Genomic DNA, 23,481 nt, shown 5'->3' with positions numbered 1-23,481 from the left:
GCCAATTCATTAGTACTCGTAAATCTGTCGCGTTGCCAGCGTTGAATATTAAGCGAGGTATTACAGCCTCAGAGCCACCGGGCTATAATTCCTGGGCCTGTTAACTCGGTTATATGCTCCACCCTTGTTCATTTTTTACGATCACCAGCGTGTCTCTGTTGATATGCCCCTTCGATTGGTGTTTCATTAAAAAAAAAATAGGTACACGCCAAAAAATGCTGCCTAGTTAATTTTTAAATGACGAAAAACGAGGCAATATCGAGTACGAGAAAGAAATTCTCAAATTCAAGAGAATTTCCATAATTTTCACGAGTGGAGAGAAAATGAAGGAGGTAAGGAAGTAATTTCGGGCAACTTTTTCTCTATTGCAAAAAGTCGAGGCAAAAAAAAAATGAAATATTCACAGAGTTGATTATTTGCGCATCGCCTGTTTCACTGGGGGGCTGATTGGCGTCCCCGAGAAGTACCAGTTGTAAATGACTTCGGCGAACTCAATCCAAATGTATTGCGAACACGTAACGAGGTTAGGTTTCCACGTGGAATTGTTATTAGCAAAAATGCTCCCATTTTTTTGCAAAAGCGTTACGTCTTCATTAGGATAATGAGACCACAGTAAATCTTACGTTTGCCGACTTACTCTATGCAAAATACCCCCAGCTGATGGTGATGATAAACAAATAGAATGAACATTAGCGAGTGAAATTGTAGGATTTCACTTCGCATGAGGCCATTTAGAGGTGCATAAAACCCAGGGGATTACCTGGTCCCTCATTAATACATAAACCCGCAAAATACCCATTGTAATGTAATATTTAACTCTCAAATGTGAAATGGACGGTAGTGAGGCGTCCCGTGGTAATTGGGCCTCAATGTTCGGTATTAATCATCCAAGATTTATAATACTACCCAAAAAAAAAAATATAAAAAATTAGAAATGAACTCCAGGAGCCGAGCGAAGGCGTAAAGAGTGTATCGGTAGCCTCCTCCATTAGCATATAGAGGGGATTGCCCTGAGGGACGAGCTTTTTTATGTTATAAAAAGATCTGACGGGTGAAAGGGTCCTCCCCATATTTACCAACAAAAATATACCACTCCAGGTGATATTGTCATAATCATTCGAAGATTCTCACTCCGATTAATCATTTTTAACGCATCAAAAAGAGTCAATCAATTTAATTATTCAGATGGAATTTTGATGGATTGAACAACATGCTGAGAATAAAAACAGTTGTTTAACTCACACTGAAAAAATTTCAATAAAACGATACGGTACGTATAATTAGAGGTGAACTTCGTGAAACGCGTTTTTTTTTTGTAGTGGATATAATAAAAGAGCAAAACTTGAATTCCATTCCCGACTGACAGGCAATAACTCAATTCAACACGTAGATTAAACAATCTGGATCCCCAAACGCAACGTAAAATGGAGGACAAATGGAATTGAATCGTATATTATGGATTTTATTAAATTCCATGTGATGGGCTTGTCTGTGGTGGTTCTGTGTCGGCAGGCTTCTTTCAATTATCCAATAGCACACGAAATTTCTATCCCTCTCTTCTCTCGATCGAGTCATTCTCCGTGTAAATAGACGTAGTAAATGGGGAAGAAAAAAGAGGATTTGTATTTTATAGGGACGAAGCAATGGGTCAACAGAGTGGAGTGGAGCCCCCGAAAGGAGTGCCGAATATTATAAGGAGATAAATTGGGCGGGGTATTAGCATTTAAACGAAGGTGCTATCGAGACAAGCGGCGCCGGTGTGAACAGACTAAAAAGGTGAATTGGTCAAGCCGCAGATATTGAGAGAGGTCTAAAAAGGCTATCTCATTCTTTCAGCTTGTCTAACTCGTGTGCACACCTCACCGTCACTATTCGAGATTCTTCCAAAAGTTTGTGTACATATTCACGGGAATTAATGACGATTTTTCGGGGAAAAATATTGTAATATTGATCGATGAATTAATTAACATTTTTATCGATCAACATTCTTTCATCATTTTTCGATTTTTATATTCACCGTTTATCAGCCAAAAATGGATAATTTAGGAGAATAAAATGCTGATGAAAACGGTCAAGATAATTTATCATTTGTACTTTCTCGAACTCTCGGAAATTCTGTATGTACTTATCATAAAATTTCGCGCGATCAATGGCGATACAAGAAAATTATTGATGGATTGAATGATGAGTATTGACATAAAAGTGATTTTATTTTTTCGAATAGAGAGAAATAGAATGAAATTTAAATGTCCAAACATATTTAATCGATCTCATGGAGTCCACACGCAATGCAGCTATTCCCTCATTTTTTTTAATCAGATACGTATTGTGTCGGTGAAAGTCATTTTTACCCGAATCAATAATACAGACACTTTGGATATTCCCATAATCCGCAGGCGGGTATGGAAGTCCGTAAACATTTGAGTCATTTGAGTATTGAGAAAAGTAGGGAAAAACGGTGGAAAATGTATACAAAGGGCAACTGAGTGCGGCATCATGAGTTTCAGTTATAGAGCGACGAGGTTTATGTGGTGGGGGCCAACATAGGTTAACTCGAGGTGGGTAAAGCAATTTGTCTGGCTTCAAGAGGTGCTAGTACATCGCCATTTCAAGAAAATCTCCATATAACGCTCAAGTCCCTTCGAGTGTTATAAAATGGGAGAAGTGATGGAAGTATCTTCAGCCAAGTGTTACGAATAGGTGCAACAGACTGCCCAATAAATCATTCACCGTCTAGCGAATCTCCTTCGTTCTTGTGCAAACAGGTGCACTTGCCTTCACTTTGCGTATTTTAGCGAATTTTAACTGATCCCCGTTTGCTTGAATATTCCTTGAATGTGCCGATATTAATGAATGATTTCACACGAGCCGTCAAACTGTCCACGAACAATCACAAATTTTGTTTAGCGGATAGTGGGAGGAGGGTGGCACGTAACGAGACGAAAAGTACATGCTTACCACTGACTATGAATTATACTCAACGTGATTATAGGAATTACGTGCATGTAGCGCAGTAAACGGCTTTACCAGTTGATGTTGATGGTGGTGGTAAAAAAGAAGTATATATGGGGATCATGATCTTGGGTGCAAACGTTTCACTTGGTTTTCATCGAGGAGATACGGTGAGAAAAGATTGATTACCAGCGGTGCTATTAATTATTCCGCAATTAATGCACAAGTTTTTCAAGGTGAGAAATAATTCTTCTATGACGGAAGAGCATTAGCTGAAAGGTAAATAACAATTTTCGTTGGCTTGTCGGCTTTTTGCGGGGCACTTGGTGAGCAAAATAGATATGAGACGTACCGTCGACTCTGGCAAATTGGCTCGCGTGTCTTCTCGCTGAGGCCAGTTGAATTTATAGCTTCATTGCGCTTTGGGATTTAGGTGTAGATATATAATAGACTGGGGGATGGTACATGCGTGTATGTGCATGGCTTTAACAGACTGTCTGTGGTAGGTGGTGGGATAACTCATACGATTCCATCCGCTGTACAGGACACGTACACAGGATATATAGTGGATGAGGGACAAGTTATAGCAGAAGTTATGAGATATGCAATGCACGTATCTATATTCAATTGTGTACACTAGATGCCTCGTCCTTCCATTTGCTCGTCACTATCGATCATTCAGTGTTTCTTGTTTCAATTGAATTTCCAGTGGTCTCTCACAGTCTGTTTGAAGAGTTATAAAATCGTTATCATCCCCTGTACACCAGAACAGAAGAAAACCAAAAATTTTCATGGGTGCTAAATAATCTCCTACCCTTTTGGAAGGAATCTATACGATCACTTGTATTCTGTATTTTCACTCATGTTCTCAAGATTTATCAGATCATGGGTATTGAATGACTGCATTAAGAGCACATCCCCATACGAAACTCCCCACAACCCTCGAACCTCGAGATCACTGCAACAGACTGTGACATATTATAGACCACCCCCTCGTGTTCGAGGCATCATGGGGGATAAGAGAGCCATAAGAGAGTGGCCCTGGGGTGACTTTGACGAGTGAATTTATTGTTCTGTTGGTGGTGTGGTCTACCAAATGCCCCCTGGGAAAATTCGTATAAATTTATCATTCCGCCAAAATCACTGTTTTTTTTATTAACTCCGGAAAAAGTCTGATAAAACCGATGTACTCCGCGATATGAAAAAGTTAAACGTTTTCATATCATTTTTCCACATCGGTTTTATTCGTGTTCCAGTTATGTCCTCCGGTGGGACGAGATTTATGAGGCTTGAACTCGCAGATGTGTGAGTGGAGAAGTGAATGAAAAAAAAAAAAATCACTGGAAAAATTCATGATCACCTCTTGAGTTTTTTCTCCGACAATCGCTCATGTTTACCCACTCAATCTCTTTCTGTATCGTTCTTATGATGCATTTGTACAGAGCCAAGGTACCGTAACACATCAACAACACCCGCGCGATATTCTCTGAAGGACTTTTCACAGTTGATTTTATTCCTCACTGCGGTTTTATGAGTTGTAATGCGCAATTAGAATGAATTATTGCAGAGAGGGAGAAACTGAGAAACGATTACGCCGATCGAGTATTGAGGGATCTGAAGATCTTCTTAGAAAAAAGGAATACGTATTTAAATCCATGGAGAAATTAATCTGGCGTTTGCATCGGAGATTGCAATTCGGTTTGAGCGGGTGGTCGTGTCGTAAGTAGAAGTTGAAAAAAAAATTTTTTAGATACATTGACTTCCCTTATCCCACGGATATTCAATCGATAAGACCATCTATGCGGACACATAGTACGGTAGATAATGATACTTTCCACTAGCCGGTTTTATCGGTAAGGTCTTGGGCAATTATCTCGAAACCGGTCTTAACATCGGGTATATATATATCGTATGGGTGAAGAAGAGAGGGAAAAATATAAGGTGAGTTTATGTGTGATCGTAACAAATTCTTTCACACCCAGAAAATGAAGAATGATTTAGTTTCAACGCGGAAAAAAAAGCTACAAAAATAATTTTCACTCTTACACCGCTGTTGTTAATTCGAGTAGAAGAATGAATATTACCAGTTGGAAAGCTCGGAGGTGAATGGGAAAAAGTCGATTTCCATCTCGAGGATGATGCGATGACTCGATGAGAGACATCATCACACCGATAAATCACTGGAGATAGGGTGTTGGATGTTTTGGCTCGCGCCACAGGCATTTGGCACCCCTACTGTGCTGTGTCGTTGAGTTTCTCAGCGGTGCCATGGCCTATGGTAGAAGGGAAAGAGCCGCAACGATAAAGCCACAGAGTCTGGTCGCCTCGGTGTACCCCCGTGGGGATTTTTTTTTTCACCTCGTCTTTTTTACTTCTTAACTCCTTTGTTTGGACGGTTGGCGCGCACGATTCCTCCCGAGGTGTATAAGCCCCGCGGAGAAGAGGTCCGCACGATGCGGTGTACCGATAATACCTGGGTAATTCGATGTAGATGCGCCCGATGAATATTGTTTGGTCGGCTGGATCTTTGCTCCATTGGGATGACGTTCTTTTCAATTATCATTCCGTGGCGCCGCCTCGAGTGCCGCGATCGACGCCTCGAAATTAATTTTCCTGTCACAATATTTTCCCGTATGTCGTTTTACGCTCCAATGGAAAAAATATTCTCTTTCGAGTTAAATAAAAAGAATAATTGGAAAAAATGGAAATGATGCTCGCAGCGCCATGATTGATCCATCGACTAGATTGATTTCTGAAAATCTGACAAATTTGACATTTTTATTTTGACGCATTTCGAGAAAACATATCATTTCTAGACCCTCCGTCGATCAATCACACTTTACGTGGTACAAATGGTGAATGGTCGGCCATATTGTCAACCCGTATGGAACATCTGCTCGATTCATAACCGGAAGTTGAGGGCTTAGGTGTTGAAGCTAGCTTCTACATGTGTATAATATTTCTGATAATTTATAAGACAAGTTTATTAATTCTAGGATTGTAAATACGTTCGACCAATTGATCATAATTTTGCCAATCGTACAGATCACTCATTAAAAAGCAATAATGCACTTTACGGCAGCCCCAAAATTTTTCTGTATGAAATTTCAATAGCAATGGATTAGTACTTCGATGGCTCAACGGCAAAGGAATTAATTTTGGCGAAGAAAAAAATTACGGAAATTCTCAGGGTGGACAAATTGCTCCGACATCCTCTTCTCCAGGTAAATGCTCACTTTTACAAACTCCTATAGAAAAATTTGAACACACTGGTGTCCCTTTTATATTCGCCGTGACGAACGAGAAAGGTCGGCGTTAACAACGAAAAATTTATCCCGATGGGCCTGTCGCAGTCCATTGTTGCCACTCGAAAATGTCAACGCTCGAAAGAGCGACACGCTACCGAAGCGGATTATAGGATCAGACCCTCTTCTATACATATACCACTCGAAAAAGTGAAGTGGAGCGAAGAGCTTTATTTTTTCTAGCGAATGTAAAACGGTGTACGCAATGCACTCTTTTATTATTCAACAAGACAAGACAGCAAAATTGCCATAATTCAAGTAAAAATACTCAAAATAAAAGAACACGCGAGTAACAGCCTAGAATATCTGAGCAAATAGCAACGACATGAGACAGAGGTCACTGATTAGAAATCAAGAAATATATATCATGATACTCATCATGAAATTTCAATCATGAAATTAATTCAAAAAAATCATTGTTGTCAATGAACTTTTGAATATTAAATAGCACTAATTTCCGTATGCGCACATGGTAAAGATTCATATGGATCGATCGGTACTTATGGTATACCCCAGCAATATAAGCGCATGGTTTACTAATATGAAAACAACTCTATATGCATGGAGAATGTAAAGACGTGGAGTTTACAAGTCACAAGTGGCCCCCAACGGTCGATGATTTTTTTTCCTACAAACAATATTCAATAACCTCAAATAAACTGAACTTTTGTTGTATTGCTTCACATATTAATAAAAGAACAGGAGCACTGGGGGAATGTCACCAGAGACAGCCATGCAACAGGACCAGCGAAATTTGTTATTTTTTTTTTCTTATTGTGAGCGAGAGATCTTTTGAGGTCCCTATTAGCAGTGTCAAGTGACAACAGAGGAAGTGTATATTGTATTACCCTCCCACGTATCCTGTCAAGTGGATCCTGTGTCGTACAATGAAGGGACCAGATAAATAATTGGCTCGTCCTCGAAGGGCACAGGTAGTCCGAAAAATTTTTTTTCAGAGTCTTGAGAAGACGCGAGGGATGTTTCGATTTTACGGGAGACATCCGATACATTTCGATTCAGTAAACGCAACAATAAAAATTTTTCAGGAAAATTTTGAACATTTTTATCGATTCTCACGCGTCTGGCAATTGGATTGGATTTTTTTGGGGCATTCTAAAATAAATTTAAACTCCAATTGAACTCAACTCAAATCTTCATGTTTATTTAAGAACTCTCATATTCTGCGGTTGGTTCGATCGACCGCGATTACCCGCACAGTGTCGTGACTCCATATTCGAAATATGAAAATAAGTCGACAAAGAGGAGTGAGCTGGGTTGTAAAAAAAATATGAAAAAACACACAGAATAACGATAAAAAGGAGTGAGCCGAAGGAAGTAAAACCAAAGCGAGAAGGGCAACATCACGCACGCACGTGTGATGTCGTTCCCGTCGACGACATCACCCTCGATTGGCTCTAGGTTCATTCTAGGTTCCCAACAAACCCACCTAGGTAATAGACATTTTCCCCAACATTAATTTCCACACTTTTACCACACTGAAGAGAGAAACCCTTAACGCACACTTAGTTTATATTCTCAACTTCTCGTTGGTTTTTTATTATTACTACGCTGCGGATTTAATTACATTTTTTTTTGTGTTTTAAACCCGTTCTACTCGTAAATCACTCGGTGACTCTCGTCGGCATTGCTTTGCAGTCCCCGGGCTCTCGTCATAAAGCCAAACGACTAGAGCTCAGAAAGAATATCCAAACGGCGGCAGCCAATAAGAAAATGACGAGTAATTTCTTTTTATTCCCAACAGTTTAGGAAACACGTGTTTCTGGGGGAACAGTCTATGTTGTCTATGTCACAATATTGAGACTGAAAATCCGGGATCAGCCGACGGGATAATCCCGAGTGATAAAAATGTATTATGCTTATTGTCATTGAATGAAGTAGAAAATGGTTTTCATTCAATGAAAATGTAAAAAGAGCTTTTAATCTCACGACAAATGAAATATTTCCTTTCTCTCTCCGCCTCTCCGTCTTCCTCACTCACTCTCAACCAAAAAGTCTTCCCTCAATGAACGAATGAATGAATGTGGATAATTACCTAATTAGATTTTTTCAATTTCACGTAATAGGAGAACCCCGGGCTAATTAAGAATTCCCTTCAGTCTAATTTCTGCCAGGTAACGCAGGTCTCGGGCCCCAAGCTCGAATAGTGACTGAAATAATTCTGAGATCTCATCTAAAATATCCTAGAACAAAGGCGTTAAGTTGCCGAGAGTGTCCGCTAATTTGTTAGTTTAAACTCATCGACAAAGATCTTGATGTTATCCGGCGGGTACACGAGTGTGGGAGGTGGCCCATTCCAGTAGCACAAGATCCCTCAAGATTACAACGAGAAAATGTCTCCTATACCTGTTCCCAAGTGAGGATTACGATCTCTATCGTGACGGCAGAGGTACCCAATCGACATCATCCAATTGACATTCTGATTCCAACCCATCAGATAAGAAAATCCCTTTGCCGCAATAATCCGTCGGATGGTGCGTAATCCCTCTTAATTCTCAATAAAAAAAATTCCCTCATCGCGGATCATCGGTGGCTCTTAATTCTAATAATGACACTCACCACATGACCGTGAACCGGTGACTTGGTGATAGATTGTAGCTGAGGATAGAGCTGACCAGCCGCAGCTGGTGTCATGTCCGTCAGCATCTCGAGCCCCTCCGTGCTTCCTCGCCTCCGTCTCTTTAATTGACAGACAATTCAATGCTTTCAGAAACAGCCCCAAACAACAAAATTTATCAGACCGATGTGTAACAATAACAATTACACTCGACAATCACAATTGTTTATCACTTATCAGTGATAAAATAGACACGAATAACACAGCGTTCATTAGAATGATTAACTACAACGAATAATTTAACTGAAAATTGAATTAAGGCCCCAAGGGGCCGACACGGCTGTGCCTTTTCTCCTTCCTCAATTTTATTTTGCAATTGCGCTTAGCGACTATTTTATTTTATTTCTATTCTTTTCAATGGTATTTCTTTTTTGTTCTCTCAATTTTTGTTTTTTTTTTGTTGTTGTTTATCGGTGGTGCAGGAAGGATTGTTAAACCGGTTAAAAACGTGGTTCCCGCTGTTCGCGCCGTGACAGACTGCCGGCGTAACCGATCGGGTTCTCAGCCGGCGCAAAGAACCAGTGGAGGGGAGGGCTATTTCCCCCCACGGCACCGCCATATGGATATCTCTGTTCCCCTCTACTCGCAATGTCAGAGATAGAGAGTTTTTTAAAAAAAAGGGGGGCCTGCTCCGCTGCGAGGCGGTACCAGAGCAATTCGACGACGCCCACAGACCGCCCACCAATCGTTTATTCCCCTCGACGTTTTCTCTTTATTCCCCACCACTACTCCATTCATTACTCCCCACTCACCTGATTTCTCATATCACTTGGCAAACGGAAGGGGTACCCCCAAACCGTCATATGCGTGCGCACCCTTTGCCTCCGACTCCCCACCCCTCCATCTTCCACCACAACCCCTTTTTTCTCTATTTCATCTTTTGTTCTGTTGTTTTTTACTCGGCTCTTTTGCATTGTCTTTTTTTCCATTTTTTCCAGTTTTTTTTTTTCACTTGGTTCTTTACCAACGCTCACCGCGGAATTTATTGCTCCTTTTCTCGCTGTCTTTAAAGTATTCTCGTATGCTCTTTTGCTTCCTCTTGTTTTCTCTTTTCTTGTGACTGCCGGAGGTAGAGAGAAATGGCTCAACCGTTGGTGAAAATGGCAAATGGAGGGTGTAAGGGTGAGAGATACCAGTGCCTCTGGGGTTTCACGAGACATCGGTTGAATTTTTTTTCCTGTCGGGGTTTTTTTTTGCACAGTGATTCATACATTAATTCGGGGAAAACGCCGGGTTTTTGCTACATTCTTTCTAATGATGTCTGTGGGACGTCGATGAATGGATCTCAAGGCTGAGGCTGGAAAATTATAACTACGAGAAGCGGTTTCGGGGTACGATACGAGGGAGATTCTCGGGTCATTAAGTCGTCGAATATCTTAATGATATGTGGGATGGTTTTTAAGAAAATGGGACAAAAAATAATATGTTGATTTGGGTTTATAAGAAGTGGTTGGAGTAGCGTGATCTCACTTATAAACTGGCTAATGTGATTTTAATCGTGGAGGTTGAATTTTAAATGCCTTCGACTTGGTTTTGTGGAGAAGACACGCATGTACGACTCACTGATTGGAATAGGATATGTTGGAGAGATTGAAGAAGGGGAGGGCACTCGATTAATTACGATTCTCCTGGCCGTCGGGCCAGTGGAGTAACTCGTCATCTCATCGGGTCTTTTCTCTGACTTTCTGATCATTTCACCAGCAGTCTTTTAATTCAGATAGTTGGCAGTAAATTTATACAATAAAACGACGAATAATTTGTCAATCCCCGCTGATTGCCTCTCCCACACTAAAAAATAATTTTACAACTCTGACACAATGTGGGTGTAGGAGAAAAAAATCATCAAAACGTAAAATTTGATGGTGTGAATTGGTGATGGTATTTATGAATGAATTGTGAGACCTGTTACTGGGAAACTAATGATCGTAGGCGAAGGATCGCATTGTGGAGTTCCCGGATCGCATTAAGACCTAATTTTGGATAATGAGAGGAGACTGGTGGCGCCACTCGTCGATCCATAAAATACCTGAATGGTCCATTCATAATATTTAACCAGAAAATTTTTTTAATAGGTAATATACATATATATATGATTATGCGAAAAGGAAAGAAAGGGAAAGAAAGTTCGGTGGGGGTTGAATAAAAGTAACTAATAGAAAAAGCATGAATGAAGATAGTTTAATCGGATGAGCTCTGACATGTAGAGCGCAGCGATGGGAAATAAGAGGCGATGATGCGGACATCGCGTGTCATCCCTCCACAAAAGAGTGGTGTATAAACTCCTGGCCGTCGGATAGCAAGGGGCGGGTGTGAGGGTAACAACGTGGCCAGGCGCGAGAAAAGGGATGTTTTACAATGAACGGTGGATATTAAACGCCCACCTCGGCCACGGCACCTCATCCGATCCCTCACTATTCGTGATCGTATGTCATTCTTATAACATATTGTTTATACTAACAAAAAAGTTTCTCCAACAACAGAAGTACATAAAAAATACTGACGTATTGGATTGCGTGATGGAATCGTAATAGAGAATCCATCGAATAATGGTGAATGATTTTTCGTAAAATCCAATAACTCATATTTTTTTTTTTTTTATAATTATTTTCGCTGATTCATTCATTTAACGCAGGTGATCTATACTTATCGGCTTCTGTTGATCCGTTAAAGAGAGTTGCCGATCGACTTTCAATGATGAATCGTTGATTGGCAGACGGTCAGAGGAACTTTGGCAAGAGGGGTTGAAAGGGAAATGGGTAACGGGGGCGGATAATAACAGGGCGGCACACGTCCCTCTCTCTCTCTCTTTCTCTCTTTTGGTGAGTGAATGGTCTATGAGGGCCAAAGATGCATTGGAACTTTGCGGCTTCTCTACTCGAATATTCAACTTGTCTCTCTTGCCATGTGGCCATCGACGAGATAGCTCTCACGACTTTCCGCTCATAATTAACTCAAAAAATGGATATCAGTCTGGAGGAATGAACAAGCCGTTTTGTGGATAATATAAACTCTATTTTATTCGTATAGTCATGTGTTTCAGGTACAGTTCAAGTCGGTTTAAGTGCTCTGGCGAGATGTTGGAGTGAGAAATAAAACAGTATATGATAGTCGTTTCGCGGTTGATTTACGAACTCGACGGCTCTCGGTTCTGATTTCGTCAGTTGGTACGTATGAGTGGGGTTTCTCCTCTTCTGGGAGACACCCTGGAGAAGTCGACGATTTATGAGGTGTTCTTTACAAGTCTCTATAACTCACGTCTTCTCGGACAAAAAAAAATCCAGCTGGATCGAGTATATATTTTTTTTTGTTCCATTGCCAAATAAATTTACATATCATCCAGCTCTCTTGGGGTGGCAAAAAAAAAATTTATTGAGTTGAGTATTTGTTATACTTACGGATTTCTTCAAAGGGTCCGTAATTTAATTTTACTGGAATTGATTGCGTTGTTTACTTTGAGGAAAATTACGGGCAATAAAATTTGGCATTCAACTCAAATGCCCAATTTAGCTATCGATGCCTTGTAAATTTCGCCATTAACATTTAGCTCTTTAAATATAATGGAATTTAAAATGTCCATCGAAAACAAATACTGACATTAATACTTCCAAAGTATGCATGACAGGTTTAGTCAGGTATAATTACTGCAGGATAATGACAGGCATACTTAACTAAACGCTTGGAGGCAATATTTCCATCCTAATGAGAATGATTAACTCAATACTTATATTCTAAAGCTGCAAGTACATAATCCTCAGTATGAAAATAATTATTTCACACCTCTGACAACTCGAGAATTTTCTCAATTGTAAAATTGCTGGGATAAGCCGATGTACCATCAACTCATCGTCACAATTTTTCGACAGCTAATTACGATGTACATCGTGAGAACTGTACTGATGATTACGTTGTCGAAAGCGAAAAGAAGAGAACATATAGTGTGATGGCAGAGTGACCTTTTAAAATTCACAAAAATTGATGAGAATATGGAAAAAAGCATCTCGTTGATGCCAAATTCACGCGCATGTACCTAGGTTGGAAGTTGAGATTGCAGAATGACGTGCAAACTGTGGGACGCCCTCGTACGCCCCCTGGCAATGCGGTAATCACTATAATTACGTATCGAGCCCTTATATTAATATCCTCCAGCAATGTCTCTCTTCCTTGTCGATTTCGTTTATTCCCCAGGAGGCACCTTTCTTCGGTGAAAGCTGACCGCTCTCAACCTTCCTACCATCGTCATCTTTCCAACCTTTCACGCTAACACCCATCAATCCATCTTTTATTTATTGCCACCACGAAAAGTATATAACCGTCATGTGTTTGACACTTGCTGAACCCTATTATATATTCCTTTACACTTCACTTTATTGGAATAACTTAACAAACGATTCAACAAGTTTCTTTACACCTTTCCTCCATTTTAACTAGGTGCTCGTGAACTTTATTTTGCGATTGATTTTTTTTTTCTCAGTCACTGTTTTCTCTGTAATTCAATCTAGCAATTTCTCTATCTAATCATCACTTTATTGGGCCGTATAACGAATTTATCCATCATCAGATTGGATACAGGATGTTGAGGAGAAATATTCGCAATTCGGTTGGCGAAGTGAAAAAGCAATTGGCAATTGAACAGGCAAATTGAATTTCACGATGTAGCATTTGAAAATTCTTCACGTGTTTTAAACGGGGGTGGGTTTCGATGGAGGAAGTACACGCGTATTGGCCGATTATTTGAGATACGCGGGAGATGAACAATTAACGAATGGGTGTTGCCCGAACGCCCAGGACGCCGTCGCCCAAAAGGAGTCATTCAGTCGATCGGTCGATTCCTGTCAAATATCGTTACAACAGGGACTGACGTCAACACTGGCTGTGTAAATTCTCTCCCTTTCTGTTTCATTCACTCTGAAAATCACGTGAGTTCACTGAGAAATAAAAATTTTTTTGACAACAGCATAATTTATTGACACAAGTTGATTAGCATTTTTCAAATAATTGAATACATCACTTGGAGAATTAGATTTTAATTATGGACTTAGTATATTTTTCTCCAAGTACATATCTTGCTGAAGTGGGTGGCCTAGGCTGGCCGAGGACCCAGACCCTTCGGTCGTTGTAGCAATTTGATAAAATCATTTGCATGCCGTGCAGCGCTCTCATCGTGCTGCTAATTGCTGGCTTGAAAAATTAAAAATACCGCACGCCATGCAAGTAGGTTTTAAAATATACTCAAAATAAAGATAAGACACAGGTTTTAAGTAAATCCTGACGGTTTCATTGGCTCAAAACATTCGTGACGCATTGTATTGCCCAATTCAAAACAATTCCGCCCCTTTGGAAATTTCAGAAGAATCCTCCAATGAAATGACTCAATTCGCCGTGTAAACACATTCAAAGAATATTTACCTCGAGGTACTCAGTGTCCGTGGTATGATGACTCATCTGCGGCATCATGGCCACATTCTGGGGATGTACTGTCTGTGGATACTGATAGGCACAATTCATGATGCCTCAAAATAGTAAACAAAATTCTTCCCAGACAAATCCAATTGATGTAAAAATTTCCTCCCTCCTCACATATCACACGGTCAACCCCTCGATCCACAAAAATCCCCACCAATTGAAAAACAAATTCCCTCACATCACCTGATCATCCGAATGATATGACCACCTGATAAATTCACGGAGCGTAAATAATCCGTAAATACACAGAAATTATTTGGTACTTCTTAAGACGAACAATGGAGTAGATGCGGCACTCTGCGGGTAACAATTATAACTGAGGTTTTTCGAAGACCTGTGTCGGGTGGTTGAGGGGGGGAGTGAGAGAGAGACCGAGGGAGGCAAAAGGGGGCTGGGGGGTTGGAGGAGAGTGAATATATCCGCGCTCGCGCGGAGGCGGATCTTTCCCGCGGCTCCTCATGTACACACATACAATTTTCAACATTCTGTCGTACACATTGCGTGTGCGCGTGTTGGAAGCCCTTGTTGGCGCGTGTGAGTTGCGTGGGCTCCACATGCGTTTCTCCCCGTGCTGTCCTTTTTTTTTCATTTTTTTTTTCGGACAATGCAAGGTGTTTCTCAGCTCTGGTGGGGTTATCCCAAGACCGCCCTCTCTACTGGATGGTCCGTCTTAAGATATCCCCCTCCCTTCAACAACACCCCGACATCAACAACCCTCCCCACCAGCAACCCACAATCTCCACCAATTAAAACACTCTGATGATCACGTGGTGGTGATTCGGGGTCACGCGAGAAACCTCTAGAGATGGAGTATGGAGTTATTGGAAGGAGCGGAAGTTGGCCAAACTATAGGAGACAATTCATATCAGCCATTTCATAATTGAGGCGCGTAAGTGCTAAAATATCTCATTATAATTGTTCAATATATTTTTTGAAATATTTTTTTATCTTCGCTGAAAAATACGCCGCGGGATTTGAAAAGTCCACTCAGAAGAAAAATTAAAAAATCCCACTTTCGCATTGGGATTTCGTCATGCCCTCCTTCAACATTACGGTATTGTAATGAGGCATGGAGCAATGGATAAATGTCAAATGACACGCATGATTCCGGGTGGCATTTTGAGTTCAATAGAAATTTCGTTTCCAATAGGTCAGATTTGTTTTTTTTTTGCATTAACAGAATCAATAGTAAAAAATGATTGCACTGTTGGAAAGTTCTTCCTACACCATTCCAAGGCATTGCATTGTTGGGACTAAACGTTGAATAGGTTTACAGAATAAATACAAGTGACCCTCGAAATTGTGATGAAATTTTTCAAAAAATAACCCTACGTATATCCTCCTCATCCATCACATAATAACGAGCCAATTTTATCCAATTTTTTTTTGTGTATAATTTTCCATCACAAGAAATGTTTCAAGCTTAATTCGTTCACCGTGAAAATGAGCGACCATTACAATGATTATTATCTGATTGAGGGTTTGCCCCAGTGTGACGAGCCAACTAGTACATATTGTTATATACACTTCGGGTACCGACGTGGAAAATCTAACGACCCTCGGTGCCTCTGCATACACGAGATACGCGCGCACGCGTCGCTGTTACGCGCCAAGGCGCATAAATTGACCTATTAAAATCCACCACACTCCATATTGTAAAATGAGGACGGTTTAAATAATAAAAACAATAACCTCATTAAAAAAAAAATACAGGGTCCAATCTGAAGGTCCAGTCCACTGCAGAAATAAATAATAATTCAACAAATCTAGAATATGTCATCTCTCTCCTTTTTAATTTATCGCAATCAATGGTCTGAGCTGCGATTCATTTTCCACCCTTTCTTTCAATTTTTTTTTTCAAAGCCAGGATGTGCGTGTCGCAATGTAACACGGGGTAACGCCCACAATTTTTCGTTCTAATGGATCCCGTACCGTGGATTGAGAAACCCGACGATCTCGCCCACCTTTATGATTCGTCAGCGAACCGGTGAATGAATCTCGTGGACCTCAACGGGGTGAATCGATGAATGGTATCCTGTACGCTCTTTGAAACACATAATACACCGGAGAGTTTCTTTTCTTTCTAAATAGCCGCGTAACTCGATACAGTGGGAACGAGGTATATAGAGGCTTTTTTTTATATTTCATTCATCACGGCATAAATTTGTGATTTGTCGCGGGGGATGTTAAGAGGAGATGCTTTCTAACGGATCATTCGTGAGATTTCAAAGCGTTCAAGGATAAATTGTTTCATCGCATGGTATTATGCCTCAGTGCCCTGCAAACCACGAATTCACTGCAGCATTTTTTATCCAACATTCGTCTGAAGAAATATTCTCTTAATTCTCCCTTCTGCTTAATGGTTTTCCTCTTTTACATAACCTACAATTATATGATAATTTTTGGTTAAAGTTGGAAATCCATTTGGAGCAGTTGTTCGTTTTTTGGTGGTACTTATCAAAAGATGGATAGATAGTTGGTGCATCTGGCCAGGTGCACAATTTTTTTCGACTTTTCTTCGATGGGAAAAAGTGGGTGGTGCTGGATGGGCTCGTGCGTCGAGTTAGTGGAAAGATTAACGAGCCCACTAGCAACAGGACTATTTTTTTGTTTTGAGTTAAAGGAAAAAGCCAGTATATTGTTCAAGTGCAACTTGAGGATGAAAAATCGTATAATAAAGTGGAATATGAGGGGACTCTAGTGGGTTGGAGGGAATGGGGTGGGTGGTGAGATCGCGGATGAAACAAGGGGCAGACGAAATGGACGTCCAGACGTAAGAAACGAAACGGCCGTTTTCTTTGAGCCTCTTCAGACGAACGCGCTCTGTTATTATATCTCGAGAAGTCTTAGGAGAAGTCCGCGGGGCTCTTCGCCCCGTTACGCGTTTACTCTACTCCAGCCACCATTGGAGAAAGAATAATAGCCTCCCCCTACGCAGCCTGCAATTAAAACTTTTCAAACCTCTCCCCCAAGAGACGCCAACGTGAGAGCCAATGGATCCGCTAATCGACCCTAACTCTCAAGACAACTAAATAAACAAAAACTTATTATTATTTTTATTCTCCTTCATTTTAGAGTACAATCCGTAAAACCAATCGTCGTAAATTCAGTACTCGGTGGAAAATTCCAGTACTTCGGACTGGTCGTTTATTCGCGCCTCTCGGCACGTGCCTGATGATCCTTCAACTTCAAGTGTTTCCATGCCCTTTTTTTTTCTCTCAATGCGCACTAACCAAGGCACCCTCGTTCCGGTGCGGAAGGGCAAATGTTTCGTCTCTCTGCGGAAATGTTTTTTTTCTGCGGAATAAATTGATGATAAAAAAATGTTCATTGAGATAAAATTACGGGACGTAAACTTGAGAAATAATTGAAGGCCTCTAAAAGATTATTTATAATTTCTTTGAGAAAAAAAATAACATGGGAGTAAATCCGCTGAGTTAGATCACTTGACTAAATTTTTCTGCTCTCAGTGTAGTAACGGGATGCGGTCAGCCAATGAGAGATAAAAAAAATGAGAGTTTTGGGCTAAAAACCATCACAATCCTTCATTCCATCTCCAAGATTTATACCGAATTATAGGTATTAGTAAAAGTGATGATTAAACAGAGTAAAATAGTGAGTTAAAGGGTAGGTATATGCCAACAGTGGCAGTTGGTGGGGCATTACGGGTTACGCGCATCGGTTTGTGGGGTAATGACGATGATTCCAACTCCTTTCAGGTGGGTCATCATCTCGTCACAACGTCACCCGGGGCGGCTAAAAAATCCCAACATATTGTAGATGAAGAGAAAAAAAAAAGGTACACTTGGGGGACTAAAACACAGAAGTTTTCGGGCATCTCGCGATGAGGAGGGGCCCCACCCCTCCCCCGCTCGTGCAACGAGAGAGAAAGAATCATATGGTTTATGGACTTATCAATCATTTGGTAGCCGGTGTCGGGGAGTGAGCGTATGTTCTTACCGATGCAGCCTGTTATTAGCGACGATTAAAAGATTCCAGAGAGACGCACATACCGTGGAGGGGGAGGAGATGAAAGAAAGGGATGCATCGATATTCCGTACACATTTATTTGATAGTACGTGTATGTGAGTTTCCTTGATTCGTTTTCATTGACAAGATTTATTGTGCCAGGCGTGCAGAAAAGCCTGGAGATCCTTCGAGATACTTATCGCTCTTTAATCTCTTGTATATCGCATGTGCAATAAAATACCCGGATGAATGATAATGAGGAGTCCCATAAGTGTACTTTCGTCGGGTCGATAACCTCGGGTGAAGTGCAAACATGGCGGCCGATTAATCAATGTTAATTTAATTAATTTTGTTGGGGAATTTTGAACATTTATTTAATTGCCTCGGTGAAGGATTATCGGTGATTTTGGAGAGTTAGAAGTTGGTGGATGCGGTACCAATATGGCTGAAAACGTCGAGAGCGTTGGATGCGAGGGAAGGTGGGCCATGAGGCGAAGTAAAAGGTGATATATGCTTCGTTCGTGCCTCGTGGTAGGATATCTCCCGGGAACGAGGCTCGAGGCTTGTCTCGCCAAAGAGGGCACAGGGGGAGAGTGCAAACGTAAAATATTGCGTGGGTGTGAAGTAAAATGGTGGGTCTTTGCCAGTAATAAAAGTGTGCATTTTTTTGCATAATAAAAAATTCATTGAATTTGTGAAAAATTCAATTAATCACAACACACCAATTGCAGACAAATAAATAATTGGATCCCCGTTTTTATTGATGGACGCAGATTTTTTTCTGATAAGGAACATTTTTTCATTGTTCATTGCGAAATGAATTTTTGGTGAATTGAGAGTACACGGGTACCTGAATAAAATGATTTTAAAAAATGATATATTCATTGATGCATGTGAAATGTACTTTGGTGTTAGATGGGCCAAGAGCGGTAAGAGAGGCGCAAAGAGGAGGGAGTGATGGGGGGTATGGGGAGAGAGGGAGAGAGAGTGGGCCTCCTCAAACCCGGTAATTAAATAGCTCAACCCTGCAATTAGGGCCACTAAATCGTGGCGGGTCCTGGACCCATCGCTGGCGAAGGGCCCGCCAGACACAAAAAACAACGTTCGAAAACGTTGCTTATCCCACAGCTCGCTTATGGGTTTATACCTTGTGTATAACCTGACGTGTACCAGGCAATGGATGGAAAGAGTGAGCTTAGACTCCACGTTGCGGGGGTGGTTTGCTTGTATGTGGGAACCTGATCGAAGATGCATTAGACGCTCGTCGCCACTAAAACCCTTCTTACATTTTTATTTTCATTTTTTTTCATTCATTTATTTTTAATCCATCTGAAATCTAAAACGATTGCTCCTTTATCTTGATTCCCCCTGGCCAGCTGAAATTCTCGGGATTTTCTCACAGTTCTCTCCATTATTTCACTGGAATTGGCGCAAATAAATGTTCTCCTCCACATTTGAGACGTACACTGGTAAAAAAAATTGTTGAGAAATTATGAAAGTATTGATATTTGATGAAATAAAATATATATGGTTTGACTCGAGGAGGTGAATGACCATTGTTAGCATACATTTGCGATAAGAGATAAATTCAGTCGGTTTTCACTCTGGTTAAATCGTACATGCATGAACGGCGGACACGATTGAAGATAATGGTAACAAACCGTCTTCCTTCCTGGACAGAATGAAATGGTTTTCGGGGATAGTCTTGATAGAGGGAGTGAGGCATGAAGAGGGACGAATATCGGATGGGCCTCGTTGTTGGAACGTCTACAGAGGAGAGAGAGATGCATCATGATTTCCGTATGCAAAATTGAGCGTACACACGCACAAAGAGAGGGTGGGGTGGTATTATACCGAGGGGCCATCAGCCGTGAGGGTGGAGATGGATGGCCGAGCATCACGCTCCTCGCTGTATTAAAATATCAGTCTCCCTCCTCACTCCTTTTTCTCATACTCTTTATCCTCTCTTATCCTGTCCCGTTGAGCTCGCATTAAATCAACCACTCGAGCTATTCGAGATCCTATCGATGGACCCAACCAGATAATCCACACATTTTTCCCTCAATTACCAAACTCCACTGCAAACATTAATATCGAGTTATCAGGGCATCGTGTTATCGATCAAACATATCGATTGAGGTGACCGCTCAAAAAATTTCTCGCGACATCGATTAAAAATATTCTGCAATGCTCCATCCAATCAATTTCATAATCTCATCTGCCAGTGATATAATTAATCGAATTAATTTATCCCCAAAATAAAAATTCAAAAATTCATGTCCATAATTTTTATTAATCATCATTGAGCAGTGCCTGGAATACCAAACAATTTAATTTTCTAATTATCGTAACGTACCTCTCGATGGTTGGCGGTACTTATCTCCATGACGCATCTCCCTCATTCCAACTGAGATACCCACCTCATGCACTCCTCATCGTATCATATCGGCGTACATAAAGACTAATGGATTCGCAAAATGCCCCGACTCTCTGAGACTCAATCTCAACTAATATCCAATGTTTCATGTTTTATGCTGCAGTACTTGTTTCGAATCCACCGGGAATGTGAGAACGAGGATAAGACTACTTGCATTTATGCTACTAAGGATCGTACTGCAGTGGAGCCAATTAATTGATTCTCTGTGTGGCATATAGACGAAGGGAAAAATATTTTTATTACAACGCATGTATCTTTCAAATTTATAGAAAAATAAAGTGCACTTCAATTGGCTCCTTATGATTGAACATGGCTTTATCCGGTGGCTTATCGGTCTTCGAGGGCCGAGTTAATTGCAAAGTTAATTGCTTAAAGTTTAACATACCTCCTTCAATCGCGATACCATAAATTTTCCCTATCTTCTCGGGTCGTTAGATTCAAATCCTTCGTCACAGTAAATTTCTGACTTCTCTTATAAGTAAGGGAGTACTTCTCAAGAGTTGTTTCTTGTATGGTTTAAAAAATTTTAAGGTGAGCGTCAATGAGAGAGCGAGCAAGAGAGCGCGTGGCTTTTTTTTTTTGAATTTTCATGGACCAGCGGGTGACGAGGTGGGGCCCGAGAGGAATAAGAATTACCCGCTGAGATCGCACGCTGAGAGATAACCTGACGCAACGTACACCTCCGTGGGGCGTTTTGTCAAAGCTCAGAGCCCCCGGGTGGTTAAATTCTTACAAATACAAGTGATGCGGGGAGTCTATCACCTCAGGTGCTAAGTGGGCACTACCTAAATCCATTTGTCATCGTCGATTGAATTTTTTTTTCAACAGAGGCGTATTAAAAGAATACACACTCACGTTGGGAAAACATTCAGATGAATTTTTATGATTGAATCTGAAATGAGTTTTATGTTGTTTTAATGGTTGTGGCCTGTATATAAAAGGTGTTCGTACTGATAGAAAAGCTGACACATGGTGCATGGTGAAGAATTTGTAGTAAAATGCACCGTTGTGTTTAGTAGCCGGCAGCATAAGTACAAGTTTTTTAAAAAAATTTTTATCAGTCGGCGCCGGTAGCCCAGTGGCTAGGTGCGAGCCTACTGTTCCGAAAGTTTGTGGGTTCGATTCCCACTCGTTCAATCGATTTTTTCAAACGGTTCTGATAACCAGGAGGTTGCTCATCGAGTAACCGTCTGTACCGACATGATGTACTTGGTCGGATAATGCTCAATTAGCAAAAAAAAAAAAAAAAAAAAAAAAAACAATTTTATCTCCGTTCATTTTTTAAAATGACTTGTCGGTGATTAGGGACCCTTAGGGAATCTCCAGCAATGTGACAAGTCTTCGTAAGACTGCAACGAGAATTGATCTTACGTGAAAAGGGGAAATAAGTATAATAATAAAAAGCGTTCAAAGGATGTAAGTGGCGGTGGGGCGTTAAAGCCGAGGCAAATACACTTGGTCGGTTGTGTACGTGGTTTTCATGGGGTCTTATAGGAGAAAGAAGAAGGCGGCATGACCATTTGCCCTCCCCTCATTCTCCTCCTCGTGCACTCAGCCATACATGCAGTTAAGAGGTACGACGCTCGGTCAGAGGCGCGCGGTTACCACGTGGTTATCAAGTTAACCCTTCGCTTCGATTCTACCCATTCTACTCATGTAAAAAGATACGAGCGAGTGAGAGAGTTACAGCAAGAAGTCTGTGGCTTGGCGCGCGAACGCTGGCACATACTCCCATGGGGCCCCGTAAGGTGTGAAACCACTCGAAAGCAAAGAGCCCAGAAATTGCGTCCCATTATCCAGTAATGCCCCGGCGTGCAATCGCTTCTTACCCACCCCACATCCTCCTCTTTTTACCGCGTCTTTATATTCTCCACTTGACTCGATCGATAACCATTCGAAGAAAGTTCATCACACCGCCAGCCATTTATTTATTTATTTTCCTTGCATTTTTATTTTTTGGTTGCACCAGCACTCGGCCAATATTGAACCAAAAGGGAAAATTATCATTCCGATCCAAATCTCAATTAAACTCGGTGAGATGAATTTTTATGCGAGTGCAGGATTTCGATGCGTTTATCGGAATATGTGTTCTGGTGGAGTTTATCGATTGGGTCCTTCGGATGGGAGTAACAGTGGGATGAGGCTGGGATGAGGATACCTGTGGGGGTGGTTGAGAGGTGGAAGGGATCATTTTGTATCATTTTCCCGCCACACGCGCTCGTCCGATAAATCATCCACTCGAATGGGGCCACCGTTGAACACCAATTGTCCTTATTTACTGGCATTCGATATCATACGTGTCCAACATAAATTTCCAACCCTCCCCCTGTCACTCCGTCACGTGAACAATATTTTTACAACGAATAATTTGAGGATAAATTTCCGTCGTTTCAAGCAACCCCGACGCGTTATTATTTCTCACCCGTGAATTCATATATACCTACACTGGTACGAACGTGAATTTCGTGATGGGTGATATGTGACGGATGGCGTGACACGAGTGATTCTCATCGATGTTTTATGCACCTGTGGACTCATCCAACAAAATACATGTGGAATATAAATTTTATGCGGAAAATATAAAGTGCGAAAAATTATCCTGTGTTGAATCGGTGAAATAATTGTTCTGAATATTATGAATCAATTCAACGGTTTTTGAGATATTCATGTTTTTCAGTAAAAAATTAAATTTTCTGTTATTCCGCCCTTTTATTGGATCG

At 40.9% G+C, this 23,481-nt stretch overlaps 1 protein-coding gene across 8 annotated transcripts in view; it reads right to left on the bottom strand.

Annotated features, from left to right (window-relative positions):
• LOC105269269 (transcription factor Sp9) overlaps window positions 1-23,481 on the bottom strand; it is a 57,727-nt gene that overhangs the window by 8,627 nt on the left and 25,619 nt on the right. For 3 of the 8 annotated variants that reach the window (XM_011309377.1, XM_011309378.1, XM_011309382.1), the window contains exons 1-2: window positions 14,299-14,421; window positions 8,835-8,954 (exon numbers count right to left, since the gene is read on the bottom strand). The exons of 1 other annotated variant lie outside the window; for it this stretch is intronic. In XM_011309377.1, coding sequence (XP_011307679.1) covers window positions 8,835-8,954; window positions 14,299-14,397 — 219 coding nt within the window. In that variant the 5' untranslated portion in view covers window positions 14,398-14,421. Of the gene's footprint in view, window positions 1-5,036; window positions 5,085-8,834; window positions 8,955-14,298; window positions 14,422-23,481 lie in introns of those variants that run through there. 4 more of the 8 variants (XM_011309380.1, XM_011309381.1, XM_011309379.1 and 1 more) reach the window with 3 other exon arrangements.

Source organism: Fopius arisanus, unplaced genomic scaffold, assembly GCF_000806365.1.
Source record: "Fopius arisanus strain USDA-PBARC FA_bdor unplaced genomic scaffold, ASM80636v1 scaffold00066, whole genome shotgun sequence".
Classification (NCBI taxonomy): domain Eukaryota; kingdom Metazoa; phylum Arthropoda; class Insecta; order Hymenoptera; family Braconidae; genus Fopius; species Fopius arisanus.
The sequence above is the reverse complement of the archived record's forward strand: the minus strand, read 5'-3'. Positions and strand labels throughout refer to the sequence as shown.